General features: G+C 43.6%; 1 protein-coding gene across 1 annotated transcript in view; it reads left to right on the plus strand.

Annotated features, from left to right (window-relative positions):
• Nucleotides 1-21251, plus strand: part of PDIA2 (protein disulfide isomerase family A member 2) — a 45376-nt gene extending 24125 nt beyond the window's left edge. Inside the window, exons 7-11 of the mRNA XM_030212081.1 lie at nt 6965-7159; nt 11616-11736; nt 15170-15351; nt 19231-19323; nt 20891-21251. Of these exons, the coding sequence (XP_030067941.1) occupies nt 6965-7159; nt 11616-11736; nt 15170-15351; nt 19231-19323; nt 20891-20959 (660 nt within the window). The 3' untranslated portion in view covers nt 20960-21251. The remainder of the gene's footprint in view (nt 1-6964; nt 7160-11615; nt 11737-15169; nt 15352-19230; nt 19324-20890) is intronic.
• The last annotated feature ends 1688 nt before the right edge of the window (nt 21252-22939 follow it).

The raw sequence follows: 22939 nt of genomic DNA on the forward strand, positions 1-22939 counted from the left end.
TCTTTTTTTTTTAATAAATTTTTCATTTTAATTTCAACATAACACTTGAAATTTGAAAAGATGATTTTAAGTCAAAATATATACATTGAAAATAATAATTATACATTTCTTACTCAAAGGAATGATCTATTGCTCATCTTTAGTCCAACAATTGGAGGCATTACACAATACATAAGGAAATCAAAACTTAGGATAGATTAATAACATCTAACACTAAGAAAGAAAAAGATGGCCGAGAAGAGCTACCGGGTTACATGTACATATTACGGAGTCGAAGTTGTTATAGTCCTTAGATGTATCATAGGTAGTTCAGCCAGTTTAGCTTCCAAAAAAGAATTTAACTGTTTTGATTCAAAGAAAATGTATTTAGCAGAGTTGAATTTTAAAACACATTTGCAGGGAAAGTTCAACCAAAATAAGACCCCCAATTGCAAAGCTTTCGGGCGCAATTTGAGAAACTCTTGTCTTTTCTTCTGTGTTGTTCTCGAGATATCTGGGTAAACTCTTATTTTACAGTCCAAAAAAAGTTGATCTTTACGAAGAAAGTATTGTTTAAGTACCCCGTCTCTATCAGGTTGTAAGATAAACACAACTTTAAGTGTAGCAGTTGTCAATCCAATTTTATCTTTTGTTTCTTGAATGGAGGTATTTTTAGGACTACTAGGAATCAACAGGCTTTCCTTCTGCAGAAAATTAAAGCATTGTGCCCATGTAAAGCCGCCTTGTCAAATTAGGCAGCATCATACTGGAATCTTCTACCTCTTTCCCTTAGACAAACAGACAACTACTATCAATTTAGAAAGCTGTTGAAGTTGTTTTTGTTTAGAACGTTTTTTGTGAGTCTAAATCGATAACTTATCTTTTTAGATTAATTTAGGTGGGTTAGATTTGGAGTTTTTTTTTCTATTTTATGTATTGTAAATCTCTGGAGGATGCTCCATATTGTTATTGGTTACCCGCATTGAACGTGGTGGTTTTTGTGGGCTATAAGATTGTAATGTAATATAATTTCACATCTCTGTTCCTGAAGATCAGCTGTGAGTGCAAATCAAATACTTTACAGCATGGGCGTAGTTTGACTATTTCATTTGTGGGGGGAGGATGGGGGGCATATTAGCATATTCATTTGCATATATATATGCAAATGAATATGCTAATATGGAGGAAGGAAGGAAGAAAGAGCTGGTTTTTTTGCGAATAACCATAATGAATATGTATGAGATATCTCATACATATTCATTATGGTTAGTCCCAAAAAAACCAGCTCTTTCTCCCTTCCTTCCTTCCTCCTTATCCAGAACTACCTCTTCCCCACCCCCTTTCCCATACCATGCCAGTGTAGACCTTAGAAATGCATAAGTTCTATGTGTAGATCCTTCAAGAGGTAGTGTGTCATGATTTACGCTCTAAAACCCTTTCTGATGTTTTGGTGCCACCTCAGTAAGGCCAACATACAATCTCTCCACTGCAAAACACTATACACAAACTTGTGCAAAAACACACTCATAACCTTACCAAGCCATAACAGCACTAATTCCAAGGACAGGACGAGCTACAACCTTATGCGTGGAAAGGCAGCACTGTAATTACACCGGGCTCTAAAATACCAGTACACTACCTAATGAAAAACAAAACAAAAAGGGCTGCAAATACTACACATTAGCACAATACTGTACCTTGATCACACATGAAAAACACATGACACACACAGATATGACACAAGGAACTAGAAATAAAAAAAAATATGAAGGCAAAATACTGAACTGGAAAGTTACCTCAAGAAGTCAGACTCAGCATGCAGCAATACTAGAAAAATTGAAACTTACATGAAAAATATCACAGAGGCACATTTCCAAAAGCTGACATATTCCAATTAATAAATTCTGAATAAAATACTTTTTTTTACCTTTGTTGTCTGATCATTTAGTTTTTCTATTCGCTTTGGTCCCAGTATGTTCTGTTTTATGCAGTGTCTTCTTTCCATTTGATATTTTTTCTCTCACCATGTCCACCATCCTCCTGTGTCCATATGCGTCCTGTCTACCATCTGTAGCCCTGTGTATTGCTTTGGTATTGCAGCCTGCTCACTTGATCACCACAGACTGTTCACAGAATAAAATACTACAGATTCTGTGTTAGTGAGACAGGCTGTAAATCCATAGCATTACACCCTATCCCTATCCTTCCTCCAGTTTCAGCATCTGCCCTCAAAGTGTTCGGAGCCAGCCTTTAAATTCAGCAATTTCCCCTCCATCCATATCCAGCATTTCTCCTCTCTCCTCCATCTGTGTCCATCTCCTTCCTTTGTCTTTCCTTCCCTTTCCTTCATCCTTGTCCAACATTTCTCCTCTCTTCCCTGGCCTCCACTCCATCCATGTCCAGCATTTCTGCTCTCTTCCCTCCCCTCCATCCATGTGCATCTCCTTCCTGACTTCCCTCTCCTCCATCCACCCATATCCAGCAAATTTCCTCTCTCCCCTGCCCCCATTCATCCATCCATGTCCAGCAATTCTCCTCTCTCCCCTTCCCCCTCCTCACCTGTCCAACTATCTCTTCTCTCCCTCTGCCCTCCCCTCCTCTCCTGTCCAGCCATCTCTTCTCTCCCCCCAGTGGCGTTCCTAGCCTGGCTGACACCCGGGGCGGATTGCCGATGTGCCCCCCCAGGTGCAGCGCGGCCCCCCCCCCGGTGAAGCTACACCCCCCCTGGGTGCAGCACGACCCCCCGGGTGCATTTTTACCTGCTGGGGGGGGGGGTGCCGCGCGCCTGTTAGCTCCGAGTCTGCTCGTTCCCTCCCTGCTGCTCCCTCTGCCCCGGAACAGGAAGTAACCTGTTCCGCACAAAGGGAACAGCAGGAAGGGAACGAGCAGACTCGGACCAACAGGCACGCGGCACCCCCCCAGCAGCGTGCACCCAGGGCGGACCGCCCCCACCGCCCCCTTGGTACGCCACTGTCTCCCCCTGCCTTCCCCGCCTCTCCATGTCCACAGATCTCTTCGCTCCCCCTGTCCTCCCCTCTCTCCATACTTAGCAATTTCTTCTCTGCCCCTGCCCTCCCCTTCTCTTCATATCCAGCGATCTCTTCTCTCCCCTCCCCTCCATCCATCCATGTCCAGCAACTCTCCATTCTCTCCTGCCCTCTCCTCCGTCCACCCATATCCAGCAAATTTCCTCTCTCCCCTGCCCCCATTCAGCCATCCATGTCCAGCAATTCTCCTCTCTCCCCTGCCCTCCCCTCCTCTCCTGTCCAGCGATCTCTTCTCTCCCCCTGCCCTCCCCTCCCTTCCATGCCCAGCGATTCTCCCTGCCCCCCCCCCCCCGCGCGTTTAACCATTTTACTTTCAGGCGCAGCACCGGCAGTGAAGAGGACAACACAGCAGGCTCGCCTCCAGCTTCTCCCTTCGCTCACACAGTGTCCCACCTTCTGCAATGATGTATTTCCTGTTTCTGTGAGGGCAGGACACTGTGTGAGCGAAGGGAGAAGCTGGAGGCGAGCCCGCTGTGTTGTCTTCACTGCTGTCGCTGCGCCTGAAAGTAAAAGGGTTAAACGCACACGGGGGGGCAAGGAACGGAGAGGAGGGCTGTCCATCGGGGAGCTGAGGGCGGGAAGGAGGGACCGTCACAGAGCTGCCTTGCGCTGGCCCTGCGTTTGGGGGGGGCAATGCCCCCCTCGCCCCCCACCCCAAACTACGCCCATGACTTTACAGGAACCAAATCTTCCTGATCCCTAAGATCTTCTGAGCAAAAAGGTTTATCACCAAGTGTCAAGCACACAGAGATGGATTTTTGAAGGACGTCTGACCAGTCCATGCCATTTGGAATGCATATACAGGAGGAATTTGATTTATGATTTGTTTGCTGCTCTCTATACATGAATAGAGCAGAATACAATACAACATAATCTAATTGATAATATAAAATTCAGAAGTAGGGCCTGTTCTGAAGCATTCAGCCTCTATCACCGCATAAGGCAGCCAATAAACAGATTCATGTGCAGTGTGTTGAAGGATGTAAGGAGCACAGCAGGAGCATGTATTAGTGCCCTTTGTGACTCACCCACTGACATAAGAACATAAGAATAGCCATACTGAGTCAGACCAATGGTCCATCTAGCTCAGTATCCTGCTTCCAACAGTGGCCCTTCCAGGTCACAAGTACCTGGCAGAAACCCAATTAGCAGCAACATTCAATGCTACCAATCCCAGGGCAAGCGGTGACATCCCCCATATCCATCTCAATAACAAACTATGGACTTTTCCTCCAGGAACTTGTCCAAACCTTTTTTAAATCTAGATACACTAACCACTGTTACCACATCCTCTAGAATCTATTCTTCTTTGAATGAAAAAAAAAAATTTTCTTCCTATATGTTTTACAAGTATTTCCATGTAATTTCATTGAGTGTCCTCTGGTCTTTGTACTTTTTGAAAGAGTAAAAAATCGATTAACTTTTACCTGTTCTACACCCAGTGGCTTAGCCAGAAGTCAATTTTTGGGTGGGCCAACAGGTTGGTTGGGTGGGCACTAGACAGTGGTGTGCTGGTAAATGTTTAACAACAGGCTCTCTCCCCGGTCCACCTCTGCACCCTCCCCCCACCCCCCGTCCACCTGTGCACCTCCCCTCAAAATTGCAGAGCTGGCTATAGCTGGGGAGAGAGCCTGGGGGGGGGGGGGGGGGCGGTGGCAATGCATTACTCTCTCCAGGAAAAAAAAATTAAATGATCCCAGGTTCCAATCTAATTCATGTTTATTGTGGGATAAAATGCCATAAATAAGTAAATAAATATAAAACTTTTAATGTTGAGCACCTGATTCTCAAAGTGGACATATTCCAAACACTAAAATGAAAATAAAATGATTTTTTTCTACCTTTGTTGTCTGGTGACTGTTTTTCTGATCATGCTGGCCCAGTATCTGATTCTGCTGCTATCTGTCCTCTTAACTCCGTTTCCAGGGCTTCCTTTCCATTTATTTCTTTACTTTCCGCCTTTCTTCTTCATTTCTTGCCCTACATCTGTAAGTAAAAGCTGGGTCCTCTGCAGACGACTGTCCAGTGGATCCAGCTTCTGCCTATTTTCTTCATCTATGTGCAGTTTTTCTCCTCTCTTCCTTTCCCCTCATCTCATCTATTCTCCTTCCTCACTCTTCCCTCTCCTCCATCCATGTCCAGCAACCCTCCTCTCCCCTGCCCTTCCATCCATCCATCCATGCCAGCAACCCTCTTCTCCCCTGCCCTTCCGTCCATTCAATCATGTCCAGCAACCCTCCTCTCCCCTGCCCTCCATCCACCCATGTCCAGCAACCTTCCTATCTCCTCTTTCCTCCCCTCCATCCACCCATGTCCAGCAACTCTCCTCTCCCCTTCATCCATCCATACCCAACAATTCTCATCTCTGCCCTGCCCCTATCCATCCATACCCAGCAATTCTGTTCTTGCCCCTGCCCCCCTCTATCCATCCATACCCAGCAATTCTATTTTCTCCCCTTCCCCTCCCTCCAGCCATCAGCAATTCTCCTCTCTCCCCTGCAATTCCCTCCCGCCCCCATCCTTCCCTCCCATTCAATTCCACCTGCCCGCCCTCTTCTCCCCCCAAAAATTTACAGTGGAAGCAGGCTGAGCTCCGTTCCTGCATCTGCCTCCCTCTCCCAGATGCTGCCTACTGCTGCCACGATTGCAGGTCTACCTCCCTCCGTCTCAGCACTCATCAGCAGCAGTGCCAGTAGCGAATCATACACGCTGCCTTCTTCTAACCCGGAAGCGTCTTCTCTGCCGCGTTCCGCCCCCATTATCAGAACATCCTGTTTCTGCTGGGGCTGGACGCGGCAGAGAAGACGCTTCCGGGTTAGAAGGAGGCAGCGTGTATGATTCGCTACCGGCGCTGCTGCTGATGAGTGCTGAGATGGAGGGAGGTAGATCCTGCGATTGTGGCGGCGGTAGGCAGTGTCTGGGAGAGGGAGGCAGATGCAGGAACGGAGCTCAGCCTGCTCCCTCCGCTCCGCTGCCTCCACTGCTGGGTGGGCCTAAACTAACTGGGTGGGCCTAGGCCCACCCAGGCCCACCCGTGGCTATGCCCCTGTCTACACCACTCAGGATTTTGTAGATCTCAATCATATTCCCCCTCAGATGGCTCTTCTCCTAGCTGAAGAGCCCTAACTTCTTTAGCCTTTCCTCATATGAGAGGAGTTCCATCCCCTTTAAGTCATTTTGGTCGCTCTTCTTTGAACCTTTTCTAATTCCGCTATGTTTTTTTTTTGAGCTACGGCAACCAGATTAAAAGCAATACTCAAGGTAAGGTCGCACCATTGAGTGATAGAGGCATTATAATATTCTTGGTCTTATTTTGCATCCCTTTCCTAATAATTCCTAGCATCCTGTTTGCTTTTTTGGCCACCGCCACACACTGGACAGAAGATTTCAGCATTTTGTCCACAGTAACACCTAGATCTTTTTCTTGAGTTCTAACTCCTAAGGTGGACCATAGCATCAGGCAATTTTACATAATCTGCATGCGTTTTGACAACTTTGAATAGTTTTGTGTCATCTGCAAATTTGATCACCCTTAACCTGCCCACTTCGTCACTGCCAATGAGAGGAGGCAGTGGACTGAGAGCAATTTTTATGCCCCTCCATATTTGTGATTTGTGTAGCCACACCTCACACAGCCCTTGGTACAGTGTTGATGCACAGACACATGGAGGTGGAGGAGGAGCAGAGAAGTCAGCCCACGTACACGATGGAGGTGGTGGCAGAGGAGCCAGCCACCTATAAAAGGGGGAGAAAGGGAAGAACAGAGGAGCAGGTCTACTAGCATACTGTTTGGGGTAGGGGAACAGGTAAGGAGTAAATCGAGCCTATTTACAGATGGGTAGGGAGCAGATGAGAAGGCATACTTAGAGGGGCTTCCTATCATGGCAAAACTGTGTTGTTTCTCACCATAGCATGTTTGTACTTTTGTTGTTTCTCAGATTATCTTTGTCTTCATTGATATAAATGGAGAGTCTGCAAACGTCATGGACTATTTCAATCTGACCAGTAAGGATGTTCCAGCCATCCGTTTCATCAATGTGGAGACTTCACAGAGATTCCTGTTCAGTGCTGACGAGATCACATCAAAGACTGTAATGACATTTTGCAATGATGTTCTGAACAAGAAAATCAAGGTAGGATTTTTTGTTTCTTTAATCTCTAGAAGGGTTATGGTGAGCTGCAACATGTGGGAAGTTATCCAAACCAACAGAGGTATTTACCCAGCCTATTGCATATTTTTATCTCACCCGCAAAGAAACAAACCTTACCAGACAGCCTTTCCATTCACTTACAAAACGTTAAAAAGAACCAGATGAAGAACTGGTAACATCCCTTTCCTTAGAGTGAGCTCCATTTACCACTACCCTCTGTCACCTTCCACTCAACCAGTCAGTCATTTTAGGGTCTATACCAAGGGCACTCAGTTCATCTGTAAGCCACCTATGCAGAGCCATGTCAAAGGCTTTGCTAAAATCTAATTACACCACATCTATGGGGAAAAAAACGTCTACTAAATTGGGCCCATAGCTTGGTTCTGTTCCACTGATTACAGTAACATCTGGATCCTGAGTTCTTTCGTACAATAAACTTGATGATACAGTTTCTGTTTATCATGACCAGGCCCCACAGATAGCTTGCTCAGCTAGTCACTTGAGACATACTTCTTATAAGGATTCCATTACTTATCTCTCCCTCTCTCTCCTTTTTTTGGACTGGGCAGTTTCCTTCTATAACCAGGACTAGAATTCACTGCTATGTTACGAACCTTCATGTTCAACTACTTGGCAATTTTCACTATTTTTATATCCCCTATCACTCATTTAGCCCTACATGCAATCTTGGGCCCTAAGTCCAATCACTAGGTACTGAGACCACAGCAACCAGCTCTGCGGGTGCTGTGGGTGCTTGAGCCAGGGGCGTAGCCAGACTTCAGTGGGAGGGGGGTCCAGAGGTGAGGGGGCACATTTAGCCCCCCTCCGATCCCCCCTGCCATTGCCAACTTTGCCCCCCCTGCCGCGATCCTCTCAACCCCCCTCCCGCCGCCAACCCGCCGTCGCCTACCTTTGCTGGCGGGGGACCCCAACCCCCGCCAGCCGAGGTCCTCTTCTTCTCGCAAAAGGCTTCCTTCTGTTTCTGATGTCCTGCACGTTGTACGTGCAGGATGTCAGATTCACAGAATGAAGCCTTGCAGATCAGCTGATCTGCAAGGCTTTGTTCTGTGAGTCTGACGTCCTGCACGACGTCAGAAACAGAAGGAAACCTTTTGTGAGAAGAGGACCTCGGCTGGTGGGGGTTGGGGTCCCCTGCCAGCAAAGGCAGGCAGTGGCAACGGCGGGTTGGTGGCGGGAGGGGAGGTCGGGCGGGTCGTCGTCAGGGGGGTTCGGGGTCAAATCTATTGGGGCCCAGGCCCCCCCATGCCCCACATAGCTATGCCACTGGCTTGAGCACCCCCAATATTGAGAGAATTCCTTGTATGTGCCCAGGGAAGGGTTATTGCCATTGGGCTGAGAAGGGGGGTGGAAGGTTTAAAGAGTGAGGTAGAATTAAAGGTTAATAATAAATTGTACTTATATAGCTTAGTGATTTTGTTGAACAATCTGCATTGTTAAATCCTCTGCAACATGGCTGTTGAAAATCCCAGAGCACATAAACACTCTTTCTACATTGGTATGATGAAAGAGGGTTTAGATCACCGTTCCTGTTATCTCATGGTCCTGCTGGATATTTCTGCTTTGTTTGACACTCTTAATCATTCCATAGTTTAACAGCAGTTGGCCTTTCTGACACTGCATTTTCTTGTTTTTCTTCATATATCGCTAATTAGTATTAACAGGTCTGCTTAGATTCTTCTGTTCTGCTTTACATCCTTTGAGCACAGGGGTTCCATCTTTACTTTTCAGTCTCTTCTTGGTTCCTCTGTCTCACAAGGTTTGCAACCTGAGCATTCATTATCAATTCTAATCCAGTAACATTCAGGGTTTTTTTTTTTAACCATTAATACTTCTTTTGATGTTGCTGCTGGCACTTCCTATATGGCTTCAATCTGTATCATCTTGGATGGCTGCAATTCGGCTAAATCTGAGATTATTATTTTTAGTCATTTAACATCATCTGATATTCCTTCATTGTTGACTTTTCAGGGACATACAGATTACTATCTCCCAACAGGTACATAGTCTGGAGATCAGTGTGGACTCTACCCTTCAGATCAAGGCAGCTGTAGAGTATTCCTTCTATCACCTGTTAAGTAGGTGGAACCCCGTGTATTGATGATTTTAGAACAATCATCTAAAGCTTGATGATAATGAATCTTAATTACTGCAATTCACTTTATCTGGGCATTTCCCAGATAAATCGAAGGCATTGGCTGTCTATTCAATTTCATATCAAAATTTAAGCTCTTACTGTTTGATACACAAGACACTGCAAAATGATGTTCCATGTTATGATTTTAAAAATTTACAGGCCAAGCAGAGCTTTAAGATCTGAAGGGATCACTTGTCTATTCCATCCGTGCCTAAAATACATTTTGCTGAAATGATACTTTTTGCCTTTTCTGTAACTGATCCTTTCAAATGAAATAGGCTGTTAACCTGATTCTACACAATTCAAAATACAACTAAAGGCTTTGCTTTTTACACAGATCTTTGACATTTGATATCAGTATTAACTTATTATAATGGGCTAGATGTTTTTGATTAAATGTACTGTCATCATGGCTGCATTGGTCCTGGTAGATTCATTAATATCTTTAATTAATGGGTACCTGTAGTGGTGCAGTGTTGCATGAGGCATTTGACCTGAATAAGAGACTGTTCCTATATCAGTCATTTATGGTGGCTGCAGTGAGCAAAATATTATATTATTTATGCTTATAGTATGTTTTCATGTGCTGTCTCACTTGAGTTTTAATTGCTGTAATTTTTCTGTTTTATTATGAACTAGTAAAAAAGCCCCGTTTCTGATGCAAATGAAACGGGGGCTAGCAATGTTTTCTTCTGTGTGCATGTGGGAGTGTGTGTGTCCGTGTCCCTGCCCTCTGGCCTCTCCCCCCTCCCCCCCTCTGAGTCCTTCACTGTTACAGAGCCAGTGATTTGATTTCGTGCTCTGCTGTTTTCCTTCACTGACTGTGTTACAGAGAGGGCGGGGCAGACACTCATAGGGAAACCGGATATCTCGCCCCCTTCACACTTCCGGCTGGAGGCTTCATAGAACGTTGGTTTTGCCTTTTATATAGAGAGATGTTATGATGTGATCTGTTTTATATACAGAATACAAATGATTAAATAAATACAGTTATTTATTCTATCAAATACTACTACAACTAGAGAATACTCAATGAAGCTAACAGAAGCAGATTCAACACAAATTGGAGAAGGTATTCTTTTTTTCACATAGAGGATTTGGAAAAATTTCCAGAAGAAAGTCCACAAACATTAACCACATAGCTTTAGGAAAGTTACCACTCATCACTGGTAGTGAACCATAAAGAATGAACCACTCTTCAGTATCTTCTGGGCGCTTGCTTGTTTTGTAGACCAGGAACTGTTTGAGACAAAATAGTGGGGGGGGGGGGGGGGGGGGACTTGATGGACCTTTGGTCTGACCTAATATGACATATTGTATGTTCTTCAGTTAAAGTGAAAAAGAAGAACAGACAATGTAATAAGAAAAAATAGAGAGTGATAGAGATGAAGATATTAGTGAGGGTTTGTAGGTGGGTCAGGAGCAGTGCCGGATTTAGACTTGGTGAGGCCTTAAGCTATATAAGGCTTGGAAACCACTGTTTTAAATGTTGCACCAGAAGGTCTCACAAAGGTGTGTACTAAAACAGGACCTTGGGTCTCCATGAATTTGGGCTTAAAATATTACTTAAATTAATTACATATAAAGTCATTTTAAAACTACATAAAAATTTACTACACAAGATTTTTTAAAAAACTACAGTACACATAAAAACTAACATAAAATCCTAAAAGTTAAAAAAAAAAAACATTCCAAATTTTGTGAGGCCTTAAGCTATAGCTTGTTTAGCTTATGCCTAAATCCAAACGGGTTGGGAGAAGAGAGGCGATGGGGCACAATGAAAAGATTGAGAGATGTAGATGAGGCAGGAGAAACAGAAAGAAGAGAAGTGACAGATTGAAAAGGAGAGATCTTAAGAGGGAGAAGAGCTGGATAAGAAATACCTGGGCATCTGGTAAGATATGATGAGCCTTGGAAAACTTGGCTGTTGCTGTTCTTGGAAGGTTTGTGAAAGTGAGGCTGCTGAGGAAGCTACCGTAACATGCTTAAAAAACCTGCAGAATGGGAGCATCATGTCTGCCTGTACTGAATAAAATTAGGTCAAAGAAAACCTACAAGATAACTTGGTCTGAGATGACACTTTCACAAGGCTAACAAAAGATTAAAGATGCAGCTCACAGAACTAAGAAGAACCCTTCATCATCTGCTAAATTTTCACACTCTGGGCTGCTTACACAGGATAAAATGGTATGTTCCTCTGTTGCAGGTTTCCTTGATGGTGTTATGATGGTTTATGATGGTGTTATTAATAGTTATGCTGCTTTATTTTTCCCTTATAAATAGCATATTATGATCAGTGAGGAGCCCCCTGAAGGCTGGGACAAACATCCAGTGAAAATCCTTGTGGGCAAAACCTTTGAAGAGGTTGTTTATGATGAAACCAAGAATGTTTTTGTTGAATTCTGTAAGTAAATCTCCCATTAAACCCAGGAGAAAGCAAACACACTGACTGTGTTTACAGGCTCTAATATAGGCAACTATCACCAGAAACAAACAGAAGATATCTAGAAATTACACATAATGGACAGTGTCTTAAAATATAAAAATATATATAGAAAAAAAGGACTTCAGTATAAACCAAAGCATTCATGCTTAACGGGTCAAAACTCAATCATGGTCCTAAAAAAAACTCCTAACATACATATTTGCATTTAACAATTTTCTCTCAAAATACCACATTATATTATAACTAGCAAAAAAGGCCCGTTTCTGACACAAATGAAACGGGCGCTAGCAAGGTTTTCCTCGGAGTGTGTATGTTTGAGAGAGTGTATGTGAGAGTGACTGTGTGTGAGAGAGAGAGTGAATGTGCGAGTGTGTGTGAGAGAGAGAGTGAGTCTGGGTGCGAGTGTGCCTGTGAAAGAGAGAGTGTGTGTGTGAGAATGAGAGTGTGTGCAAGTGCATATGTGAGACACAGTGTGAGAGAGAGAGAGTGTGTTTCACACAGATACAGTGTGTGCGAGAGAGAGAGAAAGAGTGTGTGTGAGACACAGACTCTCTGTGAGACTGAGTGTATGAGACCAAGAGAGTGTGTGAGTGACTGTGTGACACATAGAGAGTGAATGTGATACAGTGTGAGACACAGAGTGTGTGAGAGACAGTGTGTGAGAGTGAGAGAGAGAGAAAGACATTGACTGTGTGAGAGAGAGAGAGAGAGAGTGTGTGTGTGTGTGACAGAGATACCCCCTCTCTCTCTGGTGTCAGGCACCCCCCCTCTCTCTCTCTCTCTGGTGTCTGAGCGTTACTGTGCAGGACGCTGAGCTCTGGCTGTGCTTCAAGGAACTGACCAATCCTATTTAATAGAATGCACCTCCAACATTCTGAAGCCGAGAAACCTCGTGTGATTGGTCACTTCTGCTTGTGACGAACCCGGAAGTACGTGATGTCAATTCAGGAGATGGATACAGAGAGCAGGAATGCCTCAGCCATGCAGTCAGCTTCAGAATATTGGAGGTGCGTTTTATTATATAGGATGTTTCTACAAGTCTTAATACTTATCTTCAGAAAAATGACATGTCTTTCTTTCAAACACTCAACAGTGGCCTTTGTTTTGCTTAATAATTGCTGCTTCAGGGGCAGGGGAAATACTAGGATAACTGTACACCTTGTCCTGGATTTAGCCTCTGTAGAATGTGTTACCTCTAGAAATTATGCAGTAGGACAGAGTAGGTGATTCTGATCTTTGAAAGCCTCAAGCAGGTCCAGTTTCTTTGACACTCATAATAATCATTCATAGCTGTAGATGAAGACATTCAGTCAAAGAACCTAGTCAATTTACATGTTTTGATCCAGTGGACTAGCTCTCTCCAAGATGACCTTATCAGCAGCTGCTCCCTATGAGCAAGATGATTTCATTGATCCCACTCAAGCAGCCAGTATTTTTACAGTAGGTAATTTAAGCCTGTAGTCCTCAAACCTGTCCTGGGGGAACACCAGCCATTCATGTTTTCAAGATATCCCTAATAAATATGCATGAGAAAGATTTGCATACCTTTCACCTCCTGCAAATCTCTCTCATGCACATTCATTACACAGATTATTATGGACTACAAACTCTTCAATTGTAAACTAATATTCTTGAATATCTACCTATATTGTGATGACTCTCAAACTGTCAAAACTTAATTACAAATATTTATTCCAACCTGCGTAATTTGTATATATTATCATATTACTACTAAAATATACAATATCAGCCTGCAGTACAATAATATTAAAAAGTCTACTTATCTCATCACAATACTCTTCTTCTCAAAGTCCAAATGCTAATAAGTATGCAACAGATCTAATGTCCTCCGCCCTTGATGGTGACAAAAAATGATCATTAATAGCATTGAAGATCACTCCAAAAAACTTGGAATAACTTTTCCTCCTCACACAATGTAATGACGTCCCATCAGTGGTATCAATTTGGTGAAAATGTAAACCACATTAAGGGCCCTGTTTACTAATTCAAGCTAGCGTTTTTAACACATGCTAAACACTAGAATCGCCCATATGTTCCTATGGGGAACAATGTTTAGCGCATGCTAATCATTAATGCATGCTAAAAACGCTAGTGTGCTCTTAGCGCAGCTTAGTCAACAGGGCTCTAAGTCTTTTATTTCTTCAAATGTTTCTCATGCATAACAAATATTATAGATAGTTTCTCGCAAGGTATCACAAATTGTCTCTGTCAGTTGTATTCCCACGGTCTCAACAGGCCATGTTTCACTAAATGCTTCATCAGGAGACCATACTGCTAGAGACTCTCACTAACAGACTTCCCCCCCCCCCCATATATTTTTATTAGTATATAGCAAGACATAATAAACAGAAACACACATGTTTACTTAACGTGGTTTACGTTTTCTCTGAATTGATACCATTACATTGTGTGAAGAGGAAAAGTTATTCAAGTTTCTTGGAGTGATCTTCAATGCTATTGAACTATAGATGATCGTTTTTTGTCTGTTCCTTTTCACCATCAAGGGCGGAGCACATTAGATCAGCATACTTATTAGAATTTGGAATTTGAGAAGAATAGGTGGGCTCCAGCAAGAATATTGTGATAAGATAAGTAGACTTTTAATATTATTGTACTGTGGGGTGAATATTGTATATTTTAGTAGTGATATGATAATGAATATATGCAAGCTATGCAGATTGGAATAAATATTTGTAATTACATTTAGAGAGTTTGAGAGTCGTCAAAATATAGGTAGATGGGCATATTCATTAGGGATATCCTGAAAACTCAACTGGCTGGTAGTCCCCTAGGCCAGGTTTCAGAACCACTGAACTAGGCTGAGAAGGTAAGAAGATACCTGTGTGTCTTTACAAAATATTAGAGGCAAACCAGCAGAAGTCATGGCTAGATTCAAGCTGTGGTCTGCAGGTGTAAATGCTTGTAAATTGTGACTCCGGCCAGCTCTACCCAAGTTCCATCCAAGAATACGTCTACACATGCATTAGATAAAGTGTGCACTACTTTGTTACATGAGTAACACTTGGGGTAATTTTATAAAAGCAGTTTTATGAGTGAAGAAAAATATATTAAATTACCCCCTAATGCCCATGTTCAAAAAAGGATTCAAACCAGGCATCATTTAGCCTCACATCAATTACACAGGAAAACCCGGAAAGGGGAGATAGTTGCCTACTTGCAAGAGAGGGGTGCGGCTAGCAAGAGTCAGCATGGGTTCAGAGTAGCAGGTCCTTCCAGGTTCAGAATGTTGATTTGAGAAATATATTTCCTGTTACTCCCTTTACTTCTTGAAGTTACATGGCTGCTGTTGGTTTGGGGGGGGGGGGGGTCTCAGGATATATTACTGACTTGTTTTCTGCTACTGTGATAGATGCTCCCTGGAGCACACATTCTAAGGAGTTGGAACCCATTTGGGAGCAGCTTGGAGAGAAATACAAGGATCATGAGAACATTATCATTGCCAAAATTGATGCAACAGCCAATGAAATTGATGGCCTGCGTGTTCGTGGTTTTCCAAATCTGAAATACTTCCCTGCAGGACCAGACAGAAAGGTATTGAAGTGCAAGGGATAAGAGCAGCAGTGCTGTCTGCCTGTCTGCTGCAGTTGTGGGGTTCTAAGGAGTCTTCCTATGGAATGCTATAACAAGTTTCAGGATTGTATGACAGGAAAACTTGGAGAATGCTAGATAGAAGTGGCTTTAGCTGGGAGGCAAGCCCTAATGTATGGAGAGGTGAGAGAATTTCCACTAGTCAAAAACTGGGGAAAGGCACCTGCTTACCGGAAGCACTCGGTTGTAGGGTTTATGATATAGGGCTGTGGTTCTCAGCCTAGTCCTCAGGGCAACACCTATCCAGTCAGGCTTTCAGGATATCGATGATATTTGCATACAAATGAGACAGTGTATTTAAATCTCTTTCATACATATTCATCGTGGATATCTTGTATTTGTCTATTCTCTGTAATTTTGTTCTTTATAATAGTCTCTTCCATTTTGCCCAACACCGATGTCAGGCTCACCAGTCTGTATTTCCTGGATCACCTCTGGAACCCTTTTTTAAAAATCTGCGTTACTTCGGCCACCCACCAATCTTCCAGTATAATGCTTGATTTTAAAGATAAATTACATATTACTAACAATAGTTCTACAAATTCATTTTTCAATTCTATCAATACTCTGGGATGTATACCATAAGGTCCTGGTGATTTGCTACTCTTCAATTTGTCAAATTGCCCCATTACATCTTACAGGTTTACAGAGATTTGATTCAGTTTCTCTGACTGGTCAGCATTGAATACCATTTCTGGCACCAGTATCTCTCCCACATCTTCCTCGGTGAAGACTGAAGCAAAGAATTCACTTAATCTGTCCGCTATGGTCTTATCTTCCTGGAGTGCCCCTTTTACCCCTCGGTGCTTCTGACATTTCTTCTCTCTCAATGTCCACCATCCATCTTTCCTCTGTATCCCTTATCCATCCTGTCCAGTGTGTTCCCTCTGTGACCCTGTCCCTATACTCCCCCCCCCCATGTTTAGCATCTGCCCTCTAGTATCTCTATCCTCTCCTCATATTCATCATCATCCCCCCTCTATGTCCTTATCCTCCTCTCATATTTCTCATTCCCCCTCTCTCTCTCCCCTTGTGTCCATCGTTGCCCCTCTGTGTTCCTGTCTCTACACTTCCTCCATGCTCAACGTTTATTCTCTATGTCCTGTCCCTCCCCATGTCCAACTTCTCCCCTCTCTCGTACCTTCCTTCTTCACCCTGTCATCTCTGACCCCCATGGTCTGGCATCTCTCTCTCCCTACTTTTACTGATCCAGTGTCTCTCCCCACTCTCCAGTTTCTCTCTCTCTCTTGCACTACTTAACCTCCTCCCCTTTGCTCCAGGTCTTTCCTCTCTCTCTTCCCTCTGCTTCCCCCTCTCCAAGCACAAGATCTCTTCCCCCTCCCCCTCCCATTTGCTCCAGGTCTCTGGCTTTCTCTTCCCTCTACTTCCCTTCCTCCATAAGGTCCACCATCTCTTCTCCTTTTTCCTCCTTTCCTTCTTCATCTCCCACCCCTGATCCCGTGATCCAGCCTCTCTCTCCCCCTACTTTCACTGGCCCAGCCTCTCTCCCTCCTGTTCAGGTTTTGTCTGTCTGTCAGTCTCTGCTTAACCCCTCCCTCTTTGCTCCAGGTCTCTCCTCTCTCTTTTTTCTCTGCTCCTCTCTCCCCCCTCCCTTGCTCCAGGTCTCTTGCTTTCTCTTCCCTCCCTCAAGGTCCAGTATCTTCCCCATCCCCCTAGCACCTCTTCATCACTCCCCACTGTGCATGGGTCTGGCAACTCTTCATCACCCCCTCCCTCCCAGGTACGCAAACACTTGGCAGGTTGCTGGCACAGGCAGCTCAATACTGGGCTGGCCCTGTCAGGGCCTTTCCTGTGCCGCATCCCGCCCACAGGAAGTTACATCAGAATGATGGGAGGCAGCACAGGAAAGACCTTGGTGGGGTAGGCCCAGAGGCAGCCTGTATTCAGCTGCTTGTGCTGACAGCTCGTTGAGCATTTGCATACCGGTGGGATGGGGGTGATGGAGAGGTGCCAGACCTGCATGGGGGGATGATGAGAGGGATGCTGGACTTGCAAGGGAGGGGGACAGTTTTCTTCCTTACTCCTGAGAAAGGGGCAGCTCGTTTGGGGTGCAATGCGCCCCTTGCCCACCCAAACTACACCCATGCTAAGCTGTAGTCCATCAAGTGCTGAGTGTTGCTCATAATCTCACAATGCTAGCAGTTAATTTATGTGCATGTGAGATGTGATGGGAATGTGTTCCCTTAACCACTTTGTTTCTAACCAGCACCCCATCAAAAGCTCAAAGTGATGTACATACATTCACAAATATAAACATAACCCATCATAACAACTTCTTATATACCCCCGTTAAACCAGTATTACCAATTCACTAAATCTTTCAGCTGGTTGTGAAAATACCAAGCCAATAGGTTTTGTCCATTTTCCCACACTTCAAATAATAATTACTTATTTAGTACTGTTGATAAATCTATTAAATAAATATTAAAATGTTGGCATTTAGCATTCAGGGCATAAAATAATTTTAAAATTGTGAGATAATGTAAAATGTATTTTGTGCTAGTTGGCGTGACTTAGGGCTTCATTCCTATTTGTACTGTGCCCCTGCTACTGCTCTGATAGATTTTGGCTAAGCCTCTCTTCCCTTTTTTCATTATTAACCCTTTATTTCTACATGAGGCAGAGAAGTTTCACCTCTGTAGTGCTCTTTCTGCCACTAAGCCACACTACAGATCAGATTATAATGCAGCCATGGAGTTCAGTTCACTGTCTGTCAGCTCTTAGCTGCAGAGAAAACAAAACTGATCTGGAAACGGTTGACTCTTACTTTCTGGGATGCGAGTCTTCACTTTTATTCTCTGCTTTCTGGGAAAATGGAAATCTGCTTTTCTGTCAATGACCTTTATCAAATTTCATCCTAACTCATAATAGATGCAAAAATAATCTCAGAAAAGTATTCTTTTTTTTTTGCGTCAATGCATAATTATGCAATGGAATTGGTTGGTAGAGAACATGGTCAAGGTTAGTGGTGACTTGAAAAGTTTCTGGAGGCCAGTTCCATTAATAGTTATTAGCCAGTAGAGACGTGAATTTAATTAGTGCTCGTTAAAAATTTAGGGGTCAGTATTCAGCCAGTGGCATTATTCCCAGATATTCAATGCTGGGCCATGTCTGGGCTTCAGCAGAACTTGTGGCCATGTGTTGCCACATAAAGATAGGGCTGTGTTTTATGCAGTGCCATTTATGTGGTTAGCCTGGCTGGTTAAGTACTGAACACTGGTACTTAACCAGCAAAATGCTGATTCCGCCCACAGAACACCCCCAAAATAGCCGGCTTTCACTTAGGCGCTGACCACTAATTTTCAGCAGCAATAAGCGGTTAAGTGCCACTGAAAATTAGCAGATAGCCCCCAAATAAGCGAGTTAACTAGTCAGCGGCCGTTTCTGTTTGGTTAAATCATTTTTGAATACCTACCAGTTAGTGCATGCTAAATTGATTTAACATATTAACCTATGTGTTCACAAGGTAGTCAACTAGCATGTGTTAAAAAATTATTTAAAGAAATGTGTAAGATGAACTGGAAAAAAAAGTCCAAAAATCAGTGGAAAAAAAGTCCAAACGAACTGAAAAACTGAAAATTTTTACCCTATTCACATCCTTATTAGCCAGACTTGGGTATCTTCAACTATTACTTGTGGAAGGTGGCAATATAGAAAGAACTCTCCTATTTGAATTTGGCAGCTACTTCCAACTGAACCGGACTACTACTATCAGAGAAAGAACACTGGGCTTGATGGACAGACATCTGACCCAGCACGGTATTTCTTTTGCTCTGATGACTTTTCTCTTTCACCCTGCAGATGATAGATTATACCCGAAACAGAACTCTGGAACTTTTCTCCAAGTTTCTCGACAGTGGCGGTGTGTTACCAGAAGAAGAGACTGAAATCCAGGTCAGTTAATAAAGCAGGATTCTCAAAGGAGCTTCTAAAGAGCATGGAAGACAGAATATAGCAGCAGTTAAAGTCCACTGGGTTTTATATGGTCGATCCACTTTTTTACCCATTACAATACCTGGTCTCCAGCTTTCAACTTTCTTCCCAGCACCAACCATCCTCTGTATTTGACCCATATTTTAACTTTTTTTGTGTTCATGTATTTGTACAAAACAGTGTTGTAAATTCAGTGCAATTTCCATTTCTAGGCCTATACTTTATTCATTTTTATCCTCACTGTCCTCATTTGTTGATGGTATTTAATACATTATCTTAACCAAAATAGTTTAAATCCCATTTAAACAAACAAGGGAACACCAACATTACCACAAAAAAATGAGTACAGCCCCATTTTGTCTTGTTGACACCATACTCCTCCTCTCTTGCTATCGATGCCAAATCTGGCCTCCTGTGCAGGAGATTGGTAGTAAAGGAAACCAGTGGAGGATGCTAGAATGAAATGGTGGAGACTTGGGTTGCATGCAAGAGGTGGAAAGTGGTGGTAATGGAACCCAGTGGACGATATACTTATGAAAGGCTGGAGACCTGGGCTATATGTAAGTGGTCAAAATGGAACCCAATGGAGGACACTGGAATGAAAGGCTGGAGACTTGGGTTACATGTTGAGGATGAAATGTGCACAACTGTTGTATCACTTTCTGTCCCAAGATTTCAGATCATAATGTATTAATAAACAGGTGGTAGAATCTGCTCCCTCAGCCTCCAGAACCAGATATATCAGAATTTCAAACATGTGCAGTAGCTGCTTCAAAGTCAAGCATAACTCAGCAACCATACTGTTTGTAACAAGGCAATCTTAAGACCATCACACATGAAATGCCTTTTAAAAGCTATTAACAAAAGAAAAGTGTTTGTTAAATCAAACTGTTCTGAAAGAGTTCTGGACTTTGGACATGCCTCCTTTCCAGTGGTCCAATGTGCCAGGAGTCTCTGGTCCATGAATCTATAGCAGTGGCGTAGCCAAGGGTGGGCTTGGGTGGGCCCGGGCCCACCCACTTTGGGTTCAGGCCTACCCAGTAGCAGCATACCTATGATGTGGCTGGCAGGGAACCCCAAGCCCCACCAGCCGAAAACTCCCAACAAGTGTCCCGCCTACATACCTTGTAAGTAGCAGATCTTCGCCTGCAGTGAGCAGTGACATACATACTGCTCGCACCGGCCCCACAGCCTTCCCTCTGATGTATTTCTGCCTAGGCGGAAACAGGAAGCTGCATCAGAGGGAAGGGTGTGGGGCCAACATAAGCAGTGTGTATTAGTTGCTGCTCGCTGCTGGTGAAAATCTATTTAAAAGGTATACGGGAGAGGGGGGATGTTTGAGAGACCATATGGCATGCAGGCGAGAGAAGGAGAGACCAAATCACCTGTGGAACGGGGCGAGGTTCTTCTGCCCACCCATCTTGGGCCTGGGCCCACCCAAAATTGGGTGTCTGGCTACGCCCCTGATCTATAGTGCTGGAGACATCGTGTTCTTATTTTATTTTATTCTCACTTCTTTATTTCTCAGAATTCTGAAGCAGAGACTGAGAAGGAAGAACTCAGAAAGAGCCAGGAGGCAAGGAAAAATGAACTCTGAATTCTCCCCAATTGAGACAGACAGCAAGATCCTGCACATTGCAATGCCAGTCACGAGCACTCAGTCACAACACAGAAAAATAACACACAATACATAACAGCTTCCAGGTCTTTGAAGGTTCTTCCTCTGGGGGAACAAAGAACAATACCAGCCCCCTTTCTGGGGCCTGTACTGTAAAAACAAGAATTAGCTCCCATTTTCCATAGGCCTATGTACTAAAATCCTCTTCTACCTTAAAACTGCATGGAGTGTAAATAAAGTGCTAGTCATATAAGAATTCTGTCACCATCATTCTGTTAATGATAGAGACACAGTCAGACACAAGAACATGATTGGAGCGAATGATTGTTCATAGAGTGAGTTAAAGAATCAGTCGCACAGCAGTGTAACACAGAATAATAGTTATTGATACTCTGTGTCAATGCCTATATAACTTATTGAATGGGATGAACAACTGCCTTAAGTTTCTGCAACTAACTAATGCAGTCATACAATAACTAGCAGGCAAGTTCGTTAAGTCCCAAGCTCCATAGTCATCAAATCTCTCAGCCACAGTGTCTCACATGCACTGAGCTATTGACTTGCTGATTGCCACAGCAGACAAACAGAGTTGGCCAAAACGTACAGGACTCCTCAAGCACAATGGATAAAGAACTTTACTGAAGAGGACCCGACAGAGACAAACAACTAGGACCAAGTCAGTATCAGAGAACCAAGGGCTATTCCATAAACATCAGTTATTTTAAAATGCTGCCCCAAAAATGGCTGTGAAAACGTCATGTTCAAAGCTAGCAGGCATAAACGCTTCCATATAATGCAGAAATAAAATGGTTTCCTAAGGGGCCTTTTACCAAGCTGCAGTAAGCACCAACAGCTTAAAATGCCTTACCACGGGACACGCTGGGGTATCCCACAGTACTTTTGACATGCTAAAAAACAGAATTAATTTTTTCACCAAGAGGGCATGACTGCGCTAATTAATTAGCGCTGCTACATTACCACACATTAATTAGCACAGGATTGGTGTATGGGCCCTTACCAACTACAAAATGGTTGCAGTAAAAGCTCACACCCTAATGTTTGCTCATGGCCCTGTGCTAATGGCAACATTAGTGCATGGCCATTAAGTTAAAAAAAAAAAAAAGGAAATTCGCCATTGTCTGGCCATGACAAAAAGTGACCTTAGTGCATGGGAAAGACCCGCAATAAGGGTGTGCTAAGGCCAATTTGTGCTCCAGCTTTGTAAAAGGCCCCCTAAATAAATAACCATACATCATTACTTTCTCAGCTCCCTAGGAAGACAATTCCAGAGCATTAAGGCCATACTACCAAAAGGTACATGCTGTGGTTTTTGCTGGTCAAGATTTTAAAATCAAATACAAAGGTGCTTATATCCAGCCCCAGCCCCCCCCCCCCCCAAACATAGTCTAGCATTCTTTTTCCTCCTTCCCTCCCCCCCATTGCCCTTAATCTCTTGTTTACTGCTATTTGTCACCACAGCAGCAGCAACTTATAGAGGAGAAGGAAGTCCTGGGGGGTGGGGGTGGCAGAAAGAAAAGGATGGAAAAAGAGAGAAATTCAAAACCACAGAGAAGGCGGCCAGGTAGAGAGGTGGCAGCAGTGGGGAAAAGGAGTCAGCAGGCCAGTTTTGGTCAACAGACTGCAGTTTGAGGACTCTTGCTGTAGATCATTCTTCAAGCTTCTATAGATTCCTCCTTCTGTTATTCACACCTTCCAGAGTATCTATCCTGTTGGAGATTTTGGTATCATTTGCAGAGGCAAACCTTTCCCAACAGCCATTCTGCAGTATCATTTAGAAGAATGTTAAAAAGAACAAGACCCTGAGGCACGCCGCTGGTAATGGCCCTATCCTTAGAGCGAACTCATTTACCACCACCCTCTGTTGCCTTCCACTCAACCAATTTCTAACCCAGTGAGTCACTTTAGGGCCCATACCAATGGCTTTCAGGTGTATTTGTT

The sequence above is a fragment of the Microcaecilia unicolor genome, chromosome 8 (genome assembly GCF_901765095.1).
Source record: "Microcaecilia unicolor chromosome 8, aMicUni1.1, whole genome shotgun sequence".
In the NCBI taxonomy this organism is placed as follows: Eukaryota; Metazoa; Chordata; class Amphibia; order Gymnophiona; family Siphonopidae; genus Microcaecilia; species Microcaecilia unicolor.